The sequence below is a fragment of the Urtica dioica genome, chromosome 5 (genome assembly GCF_054948205.1).
Source record: "Urtica dioica subsp. dioica isolate 48M chromosome 5, U.dioica_male_clone48M_v1_H2, whole genome shotgun sequence".
NCBI classification, from domain to species: domain Eukaryota; kingdom Viridiplantae; phylum Streptophyta; class Magnoliopsida; order Rosales; family Urticaceae; genus Urtica; species Urtica dioica.
In genome coordinates this window covers 36095131-36116030 of record NC_142760.1, presented here as the reverse complement: position 1 = coordinate 36116030, position 20900 = coordinate 36095131, and the positions used below count along the sequence as shown (strand labels likewise).

At 32.6% G+C, this 20900-nt stretch overlaps 1 protein-coding gene, 1 long non-coding RNA gene and 1 pseudogene across 4 annotated transcripts; 2 read left to right on the top strand and 1 right to left on the bottom strand.

Annotated features, from left to right (window-relative positions):
- Positions 1–796: 796 nt before the first annotated feature.
- LOC149398162 (secreted RxLR effector protein 161 pseudogene) lies at positions 797–1483 on the bottom strand (annotated as a pseudogene).
- An 884-nt stretch (positions 1484–2367) lies between these two features.
- Positions 2368–4324, top strand: LOC149398161 (uncharacterized). The gene is made up of 3 exons (XR_016297249.1): positions 2368–2639; positions 3397–3529; positions 4083–4324. It is a non-coding gene; the product is annotated as an uncharacterized LOC149398161 (long non-coding RNA).
- Positions 4325–11223: 6899 nt separating this feature from the next.
- On the top strand, positions 11224–20666 carry LOC149398160 (putative disease resistance protein At1g61300). Of its 3 annotated transcripts, none has more exons than XM_089614087.1 (5): positions 11224–11484; positions 11607–11663; positions 12351–12439; positions 17266–17375; positions 17812–20666. In XM_089614087.1, the coding sequence occupies exon 5, from the start codon at positions 17814–17816 to the stop codon at positions 20553–20555; it is 2742 nt and encodes a 913-aa protein (XP_089470213.1). In that variant the 5' UTR covers positions 11224–11484; positions 11607–11663; positions 12351–12439; positions 17266–17375; positions 17812–17813; the 3' UTR covers positions 20556–20666. The 3 variants fall into 3 exon arrangements, with proteins under 3 accessions (XP_089470213.1, XP_089470211.1, XP_089470212.1); XM_089614085.1 differs by having other exon boundaries at positions 11584–11663; XM_089614086.1 differs by lacking the exons at positions 11224–11484; positions 12351–12439 and having other exon boundaries at positions 11501–11663.
- Positions 20667–20900: the final 234 nt, after the last annotated feature.

Below are 20900 nucleotides of genomic sequence, written 5' to 3'. Positions count from 1 at the left end.
TGATCTCGGGACCGAGGGACCTATCCCGACATACCAATCTTGATGGTGCCCGAGAATGTAGCACCCAAAAGTCTCATTCGGTGCGACAAAGTCGCACCCAAAGATCTGAATTGGAGTTTTGGGTGCGACAAAATCGCACCCAAAGATAATGAACATAAATTAAAAAGAGGGAATGTCACGTAGAAAAAAGTGGGGGAAAATCATGCCGCTCAAATTTTTGGACTTTTGGGTGCCCAAAAGTTTTTACTAACTTTTGGGTGCGAAATGAGCGAAATTTGTTAGTTTCTTCAATGTCTTTTAGGTGCGACTTGTCGCACCCGAAAGTCTTTTTTTGGTGCGACTTTTAGGTGCGAAAAGATTCAAAAGTTATCAGCACCGGAAAACTGTATTTGTAGTAGTGTCATTAGTGCCCTTTCATGACAATAACTAGGCCACATAAATAAAACTAACATTCTCCCACTTGGTCGTAATGTTATATCATAATAAAGCAAAAAAATACATACAAAATTGGCCAATACAATTATCACTAATGTAAACGTGTTCAATTAGATATACCAAACCAAACTAATGTAATCAGGATACCAAATATCGTTATTTGATCCCCATTAATCATAGCATTGGTACTCTGTCCAACAATGGTTACATATATTCAATTGGTCCTCAAAATAAATCTGCTTGGTTAAATAAATAATGCGCATCGTAATAATAAGAAAACTTCATGAATTCAAAGTCAATATATAATTAGAGGTTTTATGCATATCATAATATATATACACATACATTTTACAAAATAAAATTATAATACATCAACCAAACCCATTCCGGCAACATGCTCTTTGTAAAGAGTGGGTGGTAGCGCCTTTGTTAGAGAATCAGTTAACATCGCTCTTGTATTTATATGTTGTATCACAATAATACTGTATTTGACTTTGTCTCTAACAACTAGATATTTGATGTCGATCCACTTAGATGCACCACTTGATTTGTTGTTCTTAGAGAAGAAAACAACATCCTCGTTATCACAAAATAAGGTTAATGGCCTTAAAATACTGTCAATTACTTGAAGTCCTGGTATAAAGTTTTTCAACCAAACTGCTTGACCAGTTGCTTGATAACATGCTATAAATTCTGCTTGCATAGTGGAAGATGCCCTTATCGACTGCTTAACACTCTTCCATGAAATAGGTCCCCCTGCAAGCATAAAGATGTAACCTGATGTGGATGTCTTACGGTCGACACATAAAAAAAAATCTGAATCATAATAACCAATAACTTCAAGGTTATTTGACCTTTTGTAAGTAAGCAAATAATCTTTTGTCCCTTGCAAATAGCGTAAAACTTTCTTGGCAGTTTTCCAATGTTCCATCCCTGGATTAGTTTGATATTGGCCAATCATACCAACTGCAAATGCAATATCAGAACGTGTATAAACTTGAGCATACATTAGACTCCCTACTATCGAAGCATAAGGAATTTGCTGCATTTAAGCACGTTCTATCTCATTTTTAGGACATTAAAATTTATTGAATTTGTCACCCTTTACAATAGGAGCGACACTAGGGGAGCATTTGTGCATGTTTTATCTTTTAAGCATTTTCTCCATATATGCTTTCTAGGATAAACCTAAGATCCCACGAGACTGATCATGGTAAATTTCAGTACCTATAACATAAGAGGCTTCACCGAGATCTTTCATTTCAAACATAGTTGAAAGAAAATGTTTTGTCTCATACAACATGTCCAAATCATTGCTTTCTAATAAAAGATCATCCACGTACAAAACGAGGAATACAAATTTACTCCCACTAACCTTGAGGTATATGCATGTAGCGACTCGAAATTTTAAGCTTAATGTTGTAAATTACGTTAATCAAAAGGACAAGAAAATTATGTAAATTAATTTTCTAAGAATTATTTCCAGTATTTTTGGTTTGGAATTAATTTGAAATATTTTAAGGTAATGGAAATTCTCATAAAGGATAAAGGATTTATCGAGTTCGTCTCGAATAATAATTTAATTCCGAGAAAATGTTCCGGAATTTAATTTAAGAAAATAAATTCTCAAGGACGAGAATTAATTATGAGAAACCTTGAATATATTTGAAATTAATCGAGAACAAACGAGAATCTTCTCGGTTTGAGTCATTTTATTAAAAATTTGAACGGTTACGGTTTTAGTCACAAAATTTTGTGACAAGGATGGGGTTGTCATGTTTTCCGGAGCCATTTGAAAATAAAATTAGGATTCGGGGTTAACTTAGAAAGGAGGAAATGAAAGGGACTTAGTGAGCAATTATAGAATTTTTCCTTCACATAAAATGAAAATCCTTTTCTTTTCCTCATTTCTTCCTGAATCTTCTTCTTCCTTTATTTTCTCCATCCGCGCGCGCTCCTGCAAGAACAAAGAGAAAAAAAAACATCACAAACCAAGTGAATCAACCGATCCTCACCATCATCCTTCCATCACCGTATTCTTCTCACTATTCGCTCAGCCCTCGCGCGCCATCACAGCTCCACCGCGCGCGCATCCCAGCCGAGCAGAGCGCCACCGCCGCGAGCTCGCCGTGGCCGCCGCCCGAGAAAGAACCGCCCGGAAAGTGAGGGGACGCGCCAAGGAGTCGGAATCTCACAGAAATTTGGTAAGAAAATCAAACCCGAGTTGGATTTTTTGAAATCTAGGGTTTGCTCTTAGATTGGGAATTTTGATTTCTGGTTGGGATTTGTGAAATTGAAGTGGATTTGATATGGATTAGTAACCGAATAGTATTGATTTGCGCTCGGAATTGTGAAATTGGAAGCATTTGTTTGAAATTTCTCATGAATTTTGGACGAAATTGTAAATTTAGGATTTATGAATGTTTGAAATTGGGTGTTTTTAATTTTGAATGTGATATGGAGATTCTGTGATTATTTTCATGATTATTGGATTGATTTGTAGTTGGGTTTGTGACTATTACGGATTTTTGGACGAGTTTGGTGTTGGATTTGAACTTGGCCGTGTGTTTTTAAGTTTAGAAATTCTGATTGTGAGCTAGTGATGTTAAGAGTATGATTATTGTGGATTTCGGGTATTTCTTTGAAATTCAGAAAAGAAAACAAACAATATTTGTTTTGCTAGGAATTATTTTCTAGTTTCATTTTGTATAAATGAAGTTAGATTTATTCAAGGAAGAACAAGCTTGCTTACTAAGATTATTTCTCGGGTTTTGAGTTTATCGTAGTTCTCGTTCGAGTTTACACGTTCTCGTATTGTTTGGATTTGATTCCGAGAACTTAGATTCCTTATTGTTAGATATGTCTTTGGATTCTACGATTTTTAAATCGTACGTTCAAGTTTGAGTATCGTGAATTACTCGCAGAATTCTGATTCAGAATCGGTTTGATTTATCGTGATAGGACTAAAGGCTGAAAGTCGTTTAAAGGGTTCACGGAGTAAGTGAACGTCTGGATTCTCGGTTTTAGTGAACGTTCGGGTTCATAGGACGAGCGAACGTCTCATGGACGAGCAACATAGACGCTTATTCTCGAGGTAGGTTATTATAACCATTCTCTCCTGATTTTATGGTTTGACCTCAAGTATATATTATTTTCGAAATGAAAATGTTTGTGAACGTGCCACGAAACCCAGAACCGTTTTTAGAAAATGTGGCGGAACTTCAACTCGGGATATCCGATAATGAAGTTGATAATATTTTCGATATTATATATATATCCCGTATTTACGAAAGAAATGTTTCGTATATCCTGGATAAGCCGGTTTCACACACACATGTATACAGTGCGGAGAGTGCACCTTGCTCTGCTCATAGGACTGCAACGGGTTAAGTTGGCAGGCGGCTCAGGAGATAGTACACGTTTTAGATGTATCTAGAAACACGATTTAAATTTCTGTCATTTACATTTCTGCAATTTACATTTCTGCAAGGTATACTTGTACGTGTATGGTGATTTACACGTGACAAGAATATTATTATGATAAAGTAAGTATTATTTTCGAAAATCTTTTTAAAAATCAAACCATTACTATAGCATCTACTGGGCCTCAGGCTCACCCTATTTCCTCAAATTTTTCTTATAATCAGGAAACGAGAAGAAGAGTTAGGACGACCTCGGAGTTTAACGTCGTCAAGTTTTTTTGAAGTTTCAGTTTCGTTATCTAGCAGGTCTATATATAAGCTTTTGCTTATAAAAGTTTGTTTTATTTTCGCATTTTGTTTTGTTTATCTTTGGATCTGTAAAGTGAATGACTGAGTATGCACTGTGAGATGTTTAGTTACTCGTTTAGTGTTTAATAAAGTATGTTTAATATCTCTTATCTTCTCTTAGTTCACGTCTCGGTTTTCGGGGCGTGACAATGCATTGATCTATAGTGTTTTCTTTAAATCCAAATTCGGTTATGACCTCATCAAACTTGAGATACCATTGTCTGAAACTTGTTTCAACCCATATATTGAACGCTTTAACCGACAAGCTATATGTCCCTTGCCTTTTACTACAAACCCTTTGGGTTGTTTCATAAAAATCTCTTCATGCAAGTTACCATTAAGATATGCTGTTTTCACGTCCATTTGGTGTAGCTCCAAATCATAATGAGCCACAAGAGCTAAAATAATTCTTAATGAATCTTTCTTTGAGACGGGAGAAAATGTATTATCAAAATGTACACCTTCTTTTTACGTAGACCCTTTAGCGACTAATCTTTCTTTAAATATGTCTATGTTACCTTTAGAGTCAGTTTTTATTTTATAGACCCATTTACATCCTACGGTTTAACCCCAGCAGGTAATTCAACAAGATCTCAAACTTCATTAACTTGCATAGATTTCATCTCATCATTCATGGCTTCTAACCATTGACTTCATCATTATTCTCTTGTTCATGAGGTACATAATTTGTCACCTCTCGAATTATCGGAATTGGAACATATATCCGATTTTCCTCGAGGTCTATAATTTTTTTACATTACTCCCACTGATATTGCCATTTTCAAAAAAATACAACATGTCTTGTCTCAACTAGTCGTGTGGTATGTGATGGGCAATAAAACCTTTGGATCTCTCTGGATAACCAATAAAATAACAACTAACAGTTATGGAATCAAGTTTCTTTATCTGAGGATTAAAGACTTTTGCTTCTACTTGACAACCCCACACACGAAAATACCCCAACTGCGCTTTTTTTGCCAGTCCGTAGTTCGTAAGGTGTTTTTGGAACAGATTTACTAGGGACTTGATTTAGATTATGTGTGGCTGTTTGTAAAACTTCCTTCCATAAAAAATCCGGCAATGTGGTATTGCATATCATACTCCGTACCATGTCCATCAGTGTACGGTTACGTCTTTCAATGACTCCATTTTGCCGAGGATCCCCTGGCATAGAGTACTGATGAACCATTTTCTTGAAGAAATAAAGAAAACGGGACTGGACTCTGACCGAAGTCGGTGTGTCTACCATAATACTCGCCGCCTCTATCGGATCGCACTACTTTTATTTCAAAGTTATGCTGATTTTCAACTTCAGCTTTAAAAATTTTGAATTCATCTAGTGCTTCAGATTTTTCATTTATAAGATACGCATAACCATACCGAGAATAATCGTCAATGATTGTAATAAACGATTTATGCCCATTAATACCCGCAATAGGAAAAGGACCACATATATCAGTATGAATAATCTCCAATAGTCCCCCACTTCGAATGGCTCCTTTCTTATTTCCCTTAACAAATTTTCCTTTAACACATTCTACACAGTGATCAAAATCAGAAAAATCTAATGTCGGGATCATTTCATTTTTAATGAGACGTTGTAATCTATCTCTAGATGACCCAATCTGCGATGCCATAATTTGGAAGAATTTCCAGAATCACAATTTCTCTTTACACCATGTTTATGATTAACGCTTGTAACATTCATTGAAAACAGAGAATCACAATAGGAAGAATCCAAACATAATTTATATAGATTGTTTCATAATAATCCAGAACCAATAAGCTTAGAGTTTTGATATAGTCTCAACTCATTATTTCCAAAGTGAAATACAATACCACACGCATCAAGTCTAAAAACAGAAATTAAATTCCTTATTACACTATGAATATAAACTACATCATACAAATCAAGAATAAAGGCACTTTTCAAAACTAAACGAAGAGATCCAACAGCCTCAACTTCAGCCTCTAATCCATTAGCGACTTTAAGTTGATTTCATTTCTCCCCTTTGAAGCATCCTCACGGAATGGAATCCCTGCAATGAGTTTGTAATATGCACAGAAGCATCAGTGTCAACCAACCATGTATTTAAGGGAACATCAACTAAAAATGTTTCACAAATCATAAAACTTGAGTCATTACCCTTTTTAGCGAGCCAATCTTTAAATTTCACGCAGTCCTTCCAGATATACCAGACTTGTTAATACCTGTAGCCGTATCCGCTTTATTTTTACCTTTACCATTGTCCTTATTTTTCCTCGATTTTGGACTTTGAAAGGCGATATGTGCAAAGTCAGGATTCTCAGCTTTAATCCTTTCTTCTTCTTTAACATACATGGCAATTAATTCACTCATTTTCCACTTTTCTTTCTGCGTATTATAGCTGATCTTAAAAGGACCAAAATGTGCAGGAAGAGAAGTCATAATGAAATGAACTAAAAAAACCTTCAGAAATTGCCATGTCCATGCCATTTAACTTTGCAGCCATATCATTCATCATCATGATATGAGAGCACTTGTATTAGCCTTAGAAGTACTTTTTAAACTGCTCTTCAACTGATGCTAAATATTGCTTAGCCGTGAACGCACTATTTGCATAATCCTTCTCGGGAATGCCTCCTTTCATAGCAGATGTTATAGTACTTTTCATAATCATGAGAGACATACGGTTTGATCGTTCCCATTTATCAAAATCATTTTTTTCAACAGTAGTACTTGAAGCTATAATAGTAGGTTTGTCCATTCGTAATGCCTGGTCCATTTCCAGAACACCAAGACAAATCTCAATTCGCTCTTTCCAAGTGGAAAAGTTAGTTCCATTCAATGGTACTATTCCAGAGATTTGAGAGTGAACATTATTCAATGCCGCATTACAATCAGAATAAAAGAAATGCTTACTACTATCAAATATATATCCACATAAAATGTAACATTAAATCAACTATATATATATTTATAGGGACTAATAATAGTTAAACTGAAATAAATAATAAAACGCCAAGCAAATATTCCAGTTCTAATATATAATAGTTGATCCATGAAAAAACAATTCATATCACCGTTGGGCAGAAACAATTGAATCGTTAAAAGCATGAAATCATTTAATAAACAAAAAATTGGCTACGTAAGCTGCCTAAACTATAAGAATTATAAATTAGCCAATATTTGGTAAATAATTTGTAAATAGCCAACTTGCATACGTGACAGCCTATTAACTACCTAAAATATATGTTTGGTTGTGTTAAATAAGGCTTTTATTAATTTGTTAATAAGTTTACTTGGCTATTTACAAGAAATTAACCAAAGGTGGGTTATATCTCAATCCACTATATCCGTGTGACTATATAACTTAATAACCCTTTAATAAATTGTACTGGCAATTAAAGTTGGTGAAATTGACAATTAAGAATTTAGTAAATGAAACAGAAACATGACTAATAATGCCTTAAAAACTGTCTAAAAGAAGTTATAAGTAGCGGTTACATTATGTGATGCCCGTATCGTTGACTAAGTATTTTTAATCAACCCAAAAGCAACACAAACAAACAGTCCAGAATCCATAAGTTCAAAATAAAATAGCGAAACTCTGTATAAATAAACTTACAGTTTTGGAGTGACGACATAATGAGCAGAAGCGAAAATAATGATCATCAACGATTTTCCTCAAACGTAATGATGGAGACCTTCGGCGTATTTTCTTTAACTTCATTTATTAATTCATGGACAAGATTTGTTGTCTAAAAATGAGATATGTCCAACTAAGAGAAGAGGTCTATCTATAATCGTTTGTGGCAATCCTTGAGACCAATATATTTAACGAATAGCAATCTTGAATTTTTCCATAAAAAACTACTTGTGCCTTTTCATTAGGCCTGTGCACGGTCCGGTCCGGTCCAAAACCGGCCAAAAAATCGGACCGGACCGTTCAAAACGGTCCAAAAAAATCCAAACCGGACCGGACCAAAAAACTGAAAAAACCGGACCGGACCGGACCGGACCGTTTTGAATCGTGTAGACCGGACCGGACCGTTTTGAACCGTTTAGACCGGAACGGACCAGACCGTTTCGGACCGTTTGGACCGTTTTGAACCGTTTTACATAATTAAAATTAAAAAAAAACCATTAATTTTTTACCAAAACAAAAACATATAGTCATGTATGTGAGGGAAATACATGCACAAATGCCTAATTTGGCTAATTGGACATTAATTTATTTATTTTTATTTTTTTTAAATAAACCGGTCCGGTCCGGTTTAACGGTTTTTTTTTTAAAACCGGACCGGACCGTTTGAAGTGAGTAGACCAGACCGGACCGGAGAAAAAAAACCGTTTTAAACCGGACCGGCGGTCTAAAAATTACCGGTCCGGTCCGGTTTACGGTTTTTACGGTTTTTTTACGCCGCCCTACTTTCCATTAGTTATATCCTTTCATTAATGCCCTTTCATGACAATAACATAGGCCACATAAATAAAACTAACACTTTACTCTTCAAATCAGACTTGAAACTAGGATTACACATTACCATAGTATTTTCCAAATTGCGTTGCAAATCGCCACTTTTTCTTAATAGCTATACTAAAATTTTATTCCATTTGAAAGTAGCCGCGAGAACCGTCTGAGAACCGGGTTCTGGACTGGTTCCGGCAGCGGTCTGAGCAAAACCGTGATTATTCTTGGGAAGCAGCATAAACTGAACGGAAGCGGTTCGGTTCCCGGTCCCCAAAACCCGGTTCATTTTAGCGTATTTATTCCAAAAAACCATGACTTTTGGGCGAGTTTCGATCCCAAAATCAGGTCTAGGTCGAGAACCATACCTTCATCTTCGGACGCCGTTCTCACTATTCTTCACTGCAAAACGAAAGTTCCCATTGGGATACATCCTATTTCGACGTCGTGAAGCGCAAATCTCACTGCTTACCGACGACGCCGAGATGGTGGCTTGAAGAGTTATCTATTTATATTTTATTATGAAGAAGTCGAAGGGAAGGGAGAGAGAGTGTGTTTTGAGTTTTGGTGGACCACCTTTGGTTTTTCACACTAATGACTCTCTATCAGTGTACACGTAATAATTAATATAATATAATATGGTTGTATAGCCATATACTTTACAATTACACAGTATTAACTTCATTTTTGCCTCCTGAACTTTTTGACGAACTACAAATATTATCCCACTTTATTTTTCGTTACAATCGTTTATCATCAACTTATTAGTTTTTTAAAAACTCATCATTCCGCTAAATATTTAACGGATTTACCCAAAAATTAAGGATAAAATCGTAAAATTGGTATTTTCTTTTTTCTTTTTAATATACTATATTTAATGACAGGATAATATATTAATCGTAAAATCCGTATAATCGTAAAATGGTATTATATTTAATATAATATTTAATATATTATATATTTAATCTTAATATATTTAATATAGTATAAAACTGGTATAATATATGATCGTAAAACCGAAGCGAAAAGAAATCGAATGCCATATATGTCGAACACGGAAAAAGAAAGTAGATGAAAGGGTTTGCTTGGGAAAATGAAAAAATAAATAAAAATTAAAATGAAAAAGAAAAGAGAAAATACAACATTGGGCTTTTAATTTTTTTTTCTTTTAAGGAGAGAGAGAGAGAGAGAGAGAGAGAGAGAGAGAGAGAGAGAGAGAGAGAGAGAGAGAGATTGATTAACTATTAAAATTAACATATTTAAAAGGTATATTAGTAAATTTATTTTCAAACCCATTTATATATTGACATGTGTCAAATTCTGTTAAAAAATTTGACGGAAGGACGAGTTATTAAAAAATTAATAATTTAAGAGATTTGTAAGTAACTACGCCACTTTAAACATGTGATTTTGGATCTAGCCTATGTTTGACAATTTTTAGAGATATAGTCAAATGGCTTATGTGGCAATAATTAAGGTCTGATTTGCCCTTATTTATTAACAAATTAGTCACTTCCTCTCTCCTATTTTTTTTCAAATAATTTTTTTTGCATCAAAACTTCAAAAATTCGTATCTTTCTCATACGAATTCGAAATTGAGTGATTTCAGATCCTACAAATTCGTGGCGTCGAGATCTTCAAAAATAGACCCATTATGTTTGATAAAAAATTATGTTTAATGCATCATAGTTACGTTTCCATTTAGTTTTTTGATAATTTAAAAAATTTCCAGTTATTTTCATATTTAATGTAGTAACGTGATTTTTCTACATCTATGGTATTAAACTTGATTTTTCATCAAACACAATGGATCTATTTTTGAAGATCTCGGCGTCACGAATCCGTAGGATTTGGAATCACTCAATTCCGAGTTCATATGAAATAAGTATGGTTTTTTGAAGTTTTTATGTAAAAAAAGTGTAGGAAAAAAGTAGGAGAGAGAAAGTGACGAATTTGTTAATAAATAAGGGTAAATCAGACCTTAATTATTGCCACATAAGTCTGTTGGCGATTTCCCTAAAAGTTGTGAAACATAGGTTAAAAACAAATTTCATAGTTTCATTTTGGCTATTTCGCTACACTGCTCATAATTTAATGGTAAACGTTTATAACGAAAAATAAAGTGGAATAAAAGTTGTGGTTCGTCAAAAAGTTCATGGGGACAAAAAGGAAATCAATCCAAAAAATTAAAATAAAGAAGAGTTGTATTGTTCTTTGACTGAATACAGTGCTGCATTTTCTACAAGTACTTTTTACACAAGTATGGATGCATGATGTATTTTTAATTTATATATATATATATATATATATATATATATATATATATATATTGTTTTCTACTAATAATAATAATTAATATAAATGTATCATATTTAATAAATACTAATGTGACTCATTTTAATATTATTTATTAGTGAATAATCTCTCGGTAAATTCGGTATTTGCCAGTAAATTAGGTCGATAACGATAAGCATGGGTATGGTTTGCCCTCACTTTCAATGGATACCCCGATAAACTAAAGGTATTTATCAATAATTCAACAAAAAAAATCTGAAGACATGGATAATACTATTTCAATCATTGTTTGAAACCACACAATATCAAATAATATCTTTCCACTTCACCACATTTCATTCCAGATTTTTTTCTTCCAATCAAATTCACAGAATTTCTTTCTCGACAGAAATAAACTAAAATAGTATTATCGGTGCCACGCGGTTTGAGTTGTGATTCGGTGCCACACGGTACATGGCTACGGTGTTTGGTATGCGATGTGATTGTGTTTCATTGGTTTGTTTGCGAGGGTTTAAAAGTATTATTGTGTATCTGTAAGTACATGATTGTTTACCAAAATGTTTGAGTATTTCGAAGACGAAAGTAGGGTAGCATTAGAGTTGATTTTAATTTAAGCTTGTTAAAATTAGCAGTTTCTCTTAATTTTCTTTTTCAGTGGAAGAGCTTCTACGCCTGAGCTCAAGGGCGATGTAGCCTTTGGTAGTGAACATCGGTAAAATAAAATATCGTCTCAATCTTTACTTTTCTAATAAATTATTAGATCTGCGTGTTTGGCCGATTTTATATTTGTTCTGATATATATTATAGATTATATGACTTTTAGTGATATATATTGGTAATAGTCTGTTCTAGTATTGCTGATCTGGTAGTCTGATTTCAATCGGTCAAAGTGCTGACTTGATTTTGAATCTTTGATAGTGTTTTGATCTGTTCATAGTCCTGTATATATCTCTCAGATCTGATTTGAACCTTTGTGATCAATTTCATGTAGTTTTTTTTTTTGGCTTGTGGTAGTGTATAAGATCAAATAAATAACAAGAAAAACGTAATAGAGACTTCAGAATCATTAGTACTTCAAAGAATTATATTTGTGTTTTTTTTTCAAATAATTAGCATGGGAACAGCAACCATTACTTCAGATTGTACATAAAATATTATGGTCTGTCATGAGAGTCGTCAAGCAGTATTATGAGGTTTATTAAGTTAGATATGACTAGCTTGTCTAAAATTCAAGATTTTGCAAAATAGTCTGATGATTCACAATCATTTGAGAAGTAGCCGTACTTAAGCTAAGAAAAGCTTTTTGAATGCGAATTATTTGACTTATTTGTTAAAGAAAAATTGTACATACATATGCAAATGAACTTTATGTCCTATTTTTCCCCCCCTCTATTTGCAGTGATCGGCGCATGCATATTTCGTTGAAATCTACTGTGAATCTAGAGAGCCGAACGCGATTCAAAGTCCTTTGAATTTATTATTTGTGCCGTAAGTTCTTGAATTTATTATTTGATATTTTCCTTTAAACGTAGTCTTTGAATTTTTATGATTGTGGCATTCCGTCCTTAATTTTTCTTGAGCATATTGGTACAAAACTCATCAAATTTTGTAGAATTTTAGTCATTTATTTATGAAATTAAGACCAGAAACATATTTTACAAACCAAAATATCTTGAAAGAAACTAATTAAATTAACGTTTTGATCCTAAAAGCATAAATAAAGCAATTTCATATTTTTTTCATATTATTTTATTTTAAATATTATGATACTTTTTTGGGCTTTATATATATAGCTATATAAAAACTCAAATTTTTTTATATACCCAACTTTTAGTAAATTTTAAGTAAATGTCCCTCTGAGAATCATTAAGCAGTTGTCTTATTACATGTGTTGTGATTTTTTTTTTTTTTTTTTGAGGATGTGAGTTCTACAATTTCAATATTATGTTACATATTATTTCAAATATATATATATATATATATATATATATATATATATATTATGTTAAATATTTGTTTTGTTAGGATATAAATAATCACAGAGGTTTATTACGTTAGATATGACTAGCTGTCTAAAATTCAAGATTTTGCAAAATTAGTCGATGATTCACAACTGTTTCAGAACTAGCCATACTTAAGCTATAAAAAGTGTTTTGAATGCCAATTAAAGACACCTAAGGTATTAGTTACATAAATAAACCTAATTAATTAATTTAAATTAAGAGTAATAAAAAACAAACTTTAAAAGCCTAATTGTATGATTAAAAATCCTAATTTCATATTTAAAAATCACTAATTTCTCAAATTGCTAGCCCTAGATAGATACTAACTACAAACATTACTTAATCCTTTCTTTGGAGTTTGTCCTTCTCTCTTGTTGCAATTCTTTTCTATGTCTATTTTCTTTATTTATTTATTTTTTTAAAAAAGTTGTGTCTATTTCCTATAGATATAGTCATATATATAACAACCAAAGTTACCAAACTCATTAGTTATAATTCTGATAGAAATCTAATCTAATCTATTGGTGTGTATTTAATTTTTTAATGATATAATATCATTGACATAAAAAAAATCAGGATCTCCCCTTTTCACTAAAGTGAGTAACCATATCACAACCCTCATGTAGCTCATTGTAAAAAAAAAATTAAGGATGAATGCTGATTATGTTGTAATATATAACATATTCGAGCCATAGAATATTTTGTAAACAAAATAAAACAAATGGCTTCTACTGTTTTTATTATTATTATTATTATTATTATCAATTGTTGATTTTTCTTTTTATGGATCCATAGTTTGGTTTTATGATTTGTTCATTGGTCTTATAAATGTTATTATAGATCTTTTTGAAACTTTGTTAAAAATAATTTTGACAATTTTGTGAATCTAAAAACTAAACTATTTGCTTTCCTTCTTATTTTAACTTCTTTTGATATATAAACTTTTTTCTTTTTTAACCAACATTTTTTTTTCTTTTTGAACACTGTTTGAAGTTTTGCAATTTTATTAAAAAAAAATTTGTATCGGACACTATAATACGTTAAGGGAAATTGACAACAATAATACCATTTCTTTGTCACTTATCAAAAAATCAATCAAAACTCAAATATTGACACATTTAGTATCAAATCGATTACGAACTTCAACCAGTTCGTGACCAATGTGTCACGAAATTAACTCTGTTCATGATCATTTTGGTAATAAATGTGTCAATATTTAAGTTTTGGTTGATTTTTGATAACTGACAAACAATTAATATTATTGTTGTCAATTTCTCATACGTTAAATCATTATTAATGATGAGGCTATAATTATTTATATCATTGTATGTTGTGTTATGCACACAAAATATATGTGCATATGCAAATATAATTTACGCATATCAGTATATTTATGCATATATAGTATATCCATTACTATATATAATATAGCAATTGATTTGTTGGATCTTTAATGGGCATTACTCTATCCAACATTTTTCTTACCTTATTTATTTATTTATTTTTTCAATAAAATACATGTTTCTTTAACCACCTTAAATGCACACAGGCTACTCTCTCTCTCTCTCTCTCTCTCTCTCTCTCTCTCTCTCTCTCTCTCTCTCTCATGTTTCATTACAAGCAATATATGTTCCGTGCGTTGCTGCAAAATAATTAATATATTTTAATCTGGAAGAAAAAATATATAAAGATATGTCCGGAAAAATTTAGGTTTGAAAAAAATGTATTAAAAATTTTTTGAAAATATTTTTATTTTTATGATAAAAAAATCGATATAAGTGAACACTACTTGTGTTTAAGATCCAATTTCTTAATTTTTCTTTAAAATTAAAAAAAATCATGAAACACTGTTCTTTTCATTGAGTATAGAGGTATGTAATACTATCATATATTTATGCTATATAATTACTATCAATAAAATGTTATTCCATAAAATGTTAATAGAATTTTGGAATTGTAAATTGTGATAATACATCGTAAATATTTAATTATTGAATACAGATATCTATGGAATAATTTTTTAAATTCAATTTTGTCATTTATTCTTCTATCATATATAAGTTTTGTTTTAGGTCATGTGACATTTAAAAAAAATCATACAGTTTTTTTGTGGGTATATTCTTCATACATCATATAATAGTTATATTTTTAAATTGTGATAAAAAGAACTTAAATATTTAATTTATTGAATATATATATCTATGGAATATTTTTTTAAATTCAATTTTGTCTTTACTTTTCTATCATATATAAGTTTTTTTTAGTTCATGTGACATTTTCAAAAAAAAAAAAAAGTTTTTACAGTTTTTTGTGTGGGTATATTCTTTATACGTCATACAATAGTTATATTTGTAAATTTTGTTTTCAAAAATATTATTGCATTGTATATTACTATAAGTTTCTTAAAACACCATTATTTTGATAATTTGTTCTCGTATATTCATTAATAAAGTTTTTAAAACTTCATAGAAAAAATACTTGTCCCATTTTTTTATTTAAATTTAATTTTTACTTTTATTTTTGTATCCTTATTAACTTTATATTTAAAATAATATCATTATGACAACGAATATAAAATATCTTTTTGCTAATTTAGCTTTGAATGTTAAATTATTAATAATTTGTATTATTTAACAAGCAATATATTTAAGATGTTCAAAATTGTCACACCTATATATAGTCTCTTCTGTCATGCTATTTTTCAATATTTTAAAATATATTCTTATGGTACATTATAATTAGCTAAGTACAACGCACAAAAAATAAACAATGACATAAATATTATTATAGATCAAAAGAGAGACAACACATTAAACCCATCTCTTTCCAAAAAAAAAATGTAGTATATGGTGATTACCTCATTTGGATTAAAACCAACATTTATGGTGATGTAACTAAATAACCAATTTAAAGTTATGAATTTGCAAAATAACTAAGGTTTGTCTTAATTTAGTGAAATAGTCAAAATGTGCAGCAATCTGGTTTTAAAAAAAAAAATTTGACCCCAAGATTAATTTTTTTGAAAGTGATAAATTGCTTATAATAATCGTAAAAAAATTTAATCCTCGTAAAAAAAAATTTGAAAACGTAAATTTGGCTACTTTGTTGAAAAGTTGAAATTTTGGCTAGTTTGTTAATCAATAAGTTTCATATGATTATTTTGTACAATTTTCCTTTAATTAAATAAATTATGTTTTTTAATCAAATAAATCATGTTTAATAACTAAAAAAAAGCATTACAACAATTTTTTTTTTAGTTAATTTACGCCTTTGTCTTTCTACCTAAGACATATATGATACATTTAGTTATTATGATGTTCTAATTTTAAATATTTTTACAAAATAAACAAAAAATGTGTATCTTATACTTTTCGTTATATTTATACCGAATTCAAATATTTGCCATGCCACACGGGAACGGCATCAATACTAGTATTTATTAAAATTATATTCAAATTTATTGGCGTTATCGTTAATTTTTATTATTATTTATTTATTGAAAGTAATCATCTATTTAGAGCCACGCCACCAGGATTTGTGTGGCTTTATCTGTCTTCAATATTATAGGTTTTTTTTTACTCACCAATTACCAATGTAACTATAGTACTATAAACTGCCCATCGAAAAAACTATATTATATACTGAAGTTAAATAAACCAAGTAACCAACTGATATTTATCCATAGATAAGAGAAATTCGAACTTGCTCATAACAATATATAGTTATAATTGACAACATTGGTTCCATTTAAAATAATTTTTACTGTGAATCGTAATTTAGAATTTCAATCTAGCACAAATCTCAAAAAATTCATATAATTTAAAGTATAAATATTTTAATCTAGCAAATCTCACAAAATTCATATAATCTCACAAAATTCTGTCCTTAATTTTTCTTAAGAATATTGGTGCAAAACTCATAGATTTTGTAGCATTATAGTCATTTAGTTTTTATTTGTTTATGAAATGCAACACCAGAAACATATTTTACAAACCAAAATATCTTGAAAGACACTAATTAAATTACATTGTGTCCCTAAAAACATAAATTAATGTTAATCAATTTCAAAGGTTTAAGTATTATTTTAATTTAAATATAATGATACATTTTTAAAATTACATATAGAGCAAAACAATCTGATTGTTAACAATATTTGATTGGTCACATACACGAGTATTTAACTTATAAATTCATTCTTTCTCCATTTTTTATTTATTTATTTTGGACGTGCCCCAGTTAGCACTTACCTAAAGCTATCCCTGCTACATTTACATATTAACTTAAATGTATTTTTTTTTTCTCTATTTGCAGTGATCCTCACATGTATACTTTGGTGAAATCTACTATGAATCTAGAGAACTGAACGCGATACAAAGTTCTTCTTAGAATCATCAAGCAAGCAGTTGACTTATATTTATGTCGTAAGTTCTTTAACTTATTATTTGATCTTATTCCTTTAAACTTATAGTCCTTAAATTTTTATGATTGTGACATTCCGTCCATAATTTTTCTTAAACATATTGGTACAAAAGTCATAAATTTTGTAGTATTTTAGTCATTTTTAATTTTTATTTATTTATGAAAGTCAACACCAGAAACATATTTTACAAACCAAAATACCTTGAAAGAAACTTATTAAATTACATTTTGACCCTAAAAACATAAATTAGAGTTAAGCAATTTAAAAAATTTAAGTATTATTTGAATTAAAATATAACGATACATTTATAAAATTACATATAGAGCACATAAAACATTGATACAGTAGCTCTTTTGCCGTTGTCATGCATCTTTCGTTTATGAATTGTTACTTTTAAAAAGTAAATCACAGTAACAGTACAAATTTCAATGACGCAGGAATGGATTTCCTTGCCACAGTCTTTGGCTCTGTTGTGGGATGTGTATCGCTTCACGTAGCCAAGCGATGGGAACAACACAAAGACATAAAAAAGAAAATGGACTCTCTCAAAGAGGAATCAAAGAAACTCAGCTGTCAAAATGCAGACATAAAAACAAGACTCAAAACCGAGGTCATTCCTGGACAGACCGAGGAGTTAAAGGAAGTCAAGTTCTGGCTGGAACGTGTGGAGAATATGGTTACCGAAAAAGAAAAAATCGGAAACGAAGTGAGCCGGGTCAAATTCTTATCACGGGCAGGGCTGGGGAGAAGAGTTGAAGAAATCATACCCGAAGTAATTAAACTATATGAAGAAGGTATTAAGTTACAAGAACGTTGTTTGGTCATAACACTAGCGCAGCGTGGGAAAGAGAGGCCGACGACGACAGGGCTGTTTGGAGGCGATACGCCGGCGGAGAAGACAAAACGAGAAATCTTGCGTTGCTTGGCGGACGATAAAGTCATGAGGATCGGAGTCCATGGGATGGGTGGGTCTGGTAAGACAACCGTACTCAAACATCTCCAAAACGACCTTCTGGAACCCGACGACAAGTTCGAGGTGATCTGGATCACTGCATCAAAGGCATCCGGTGTAAGAGGTTTACAGGATAAAATCGGAAGCATGCTTAAACTGGGTTTAGCCGAGAAAGATGATGACGAAGAAAGGGCTGCGGAGTTGTTAAGAGGATTAAAAAACAAGAGGTTCCTGCTCATCATCGATGATCTGTGGGAATATTATCCTCTCGAAGAGGTCGGAGTCCCCAACCCAACCCCTGAAAATGGATGCAAGTTGGTACTCGCGACTCGGTCACTTGACGTTTGCAGCCAGATGGAATGCGACAAGATAGTACAAATGGGGCTTCTATCGGTACAAGAGGCGGAGATGCTGTTCTTCGATAAGGTTGGAGAATGCGTGGCTTCTGACAAGAAACTTAGAGAAATGGCAAAGCAATTCGCTGCAGAATGTGCAGGTCTTCCTCTTGCGATCGTCATCTTGGCTAGATGCATGAGAGAAAAAACGGACGTAAAAGAGTGGGATGTCGCGCTAGATGACCTCAAGGATGCCAGACATCCTTCATCGGAAGAAATTACAAAAATATTGAGGTTCAGTTACGATCGGTTGAAGGATGTAAGATATAAAGAGTGTATTTTGCACTGTGCACTCTACCCTGAAGATAATCTCATCGAAAGAAGTTCTTTGATAGACCAGTTGATAGCCCAAGGATGTGTTGATCACGGCAAGATGGAGAAAGTAAGGAAGGACAGATGTCATGTTATGTTGAACGAGCTCGTGCGTGATTGCTTGTTGATCGATGCAGTCAACCAAAAGAATGATAAATGCGTGAAGCTCCACGACTCGGTGAGAGACATGGCGATACAGATCATGCGCGAGACTCCATCTCGATTCTTAGTGGAGACGACGGGGGAAGAGAAATGGGACGAGGAACTCGACAAAGTTTCATTCACGGGAAAAAACAAAATAATCCCCGTTGCCGAGCCCCCAAAGTGTCCAAGACTATCAACATTGTTATTCGTCAAAGCAAAAGCGCTGGAAACTATCTCTGAAGATTTCTTTATGCGAATGAAGGGACTGTGTGTTCTCGATCTATCTTGGACAAGAATCATAACCCTGCCCGGTTCTGTCACAAATTTGGAAAATCTTGCCGTGCTGTTGCTCAAAAAATGTGAAAATTTGGATCGCGTACCAGATCTGTCAGAGTTGATAAACTTGATAAGGCTGGACATGAACAATGTGGGAATCACTGAATTTCCTCGAGGTTTAGAAAAGTTGGTTAAATTGACGCACCTTGACTTAGGTGGTGTCAAAGCTCGTCATTACCGCAAAGGGCTTCTCTCCGAGCTCTCCAACCTAATCTACCTCTCAATTATTTTGCCATGTGGAGCTGGAATAGAGAGCGCAGAAGAGTTGGCGGCTCTGCAAAATCTGAAGACTCTAAAAGTGAATTTCATGGATTTCAGCCTCTTCAACACGTATCTTCAGATGATTCCTAGCAAAGCAGCAACGACGGCGCAATCGTGTGATTTCAGATTTATAGTGGGAGGTGTGCGCTTTCCAGATGAAATCCCAAACACCATGTACATATGCAACGACGCCAGAGTCTCTCTCGAGGGCCCGATCATGGTACCTAATAATACTGAGAACCTCAGTGTGGAGTACCATGTTGAAAAAAGTTTGTGCCGTTTAGCATCCGTCGAAAACATAGAAAACTTGCAGACTCTCAAAATTCATGAGTGTGAGAAGATGGAGTACATGTTATATGATTCTCCGGCCGTGTTTCCACTGCTTCAAAACATAAAGGAGTTGGAACTTGATTCACTGCCAGACCTGCGAGCCTTATTCGGTCCAGAGAGCGATGGAACGGCTTCTCCAGCGCTGCCAAACGGGGCATTCTCCTCTCTAAAGAAACTAAAGATCTACCAGTGTCCTAAATTGAAGACATTGTTTGTTGTTGGCAAAGACATCTCGTTTCCCAGTCTGGAAGAGATCGTCATCTGGGACTGCCATGAGTTGGAGGTATTAATATCATATGAAAACGAGGATGCAATAATAATGAAGCTTCCCAGTCTGAAAAGTATCAGATTGTTCAACTTACCCAAACTGAAGAGCGCTCAGTTCGTCGCATATTCCTTGCCTCGGGTTGTTATCTCTGAATGTCCAGAGCTGAAAGTGGTAACCCCCTAATCTTCTACCTTTTATGGATAGCAACTCAGACCTTTGAAATTCTATACCTTTGAAGCAACCTCTCCTTATTTTGCATCATTGCATGTTATGTGTTTTTGTGTTTTTTTTGTGTCTCTGTGTGTTTTTTTTTGTTTTTTGTTTTTTTTTTTTCGTATGGTGGGATATACAAATGTTGAAAGAGGTCACTTCATCTCTTCAACCTTTTATTGATATGCAAGACCTATATAGCGAAAGTGAAACAGAAGAGCCTTTTAAATTTTTAGTTTAAATTCCGTTTTATTTTTTATCTGTTTTTTACTGTACCTTTATATTTATTTTCGGTATAATTTGTAATAATATTCGCGG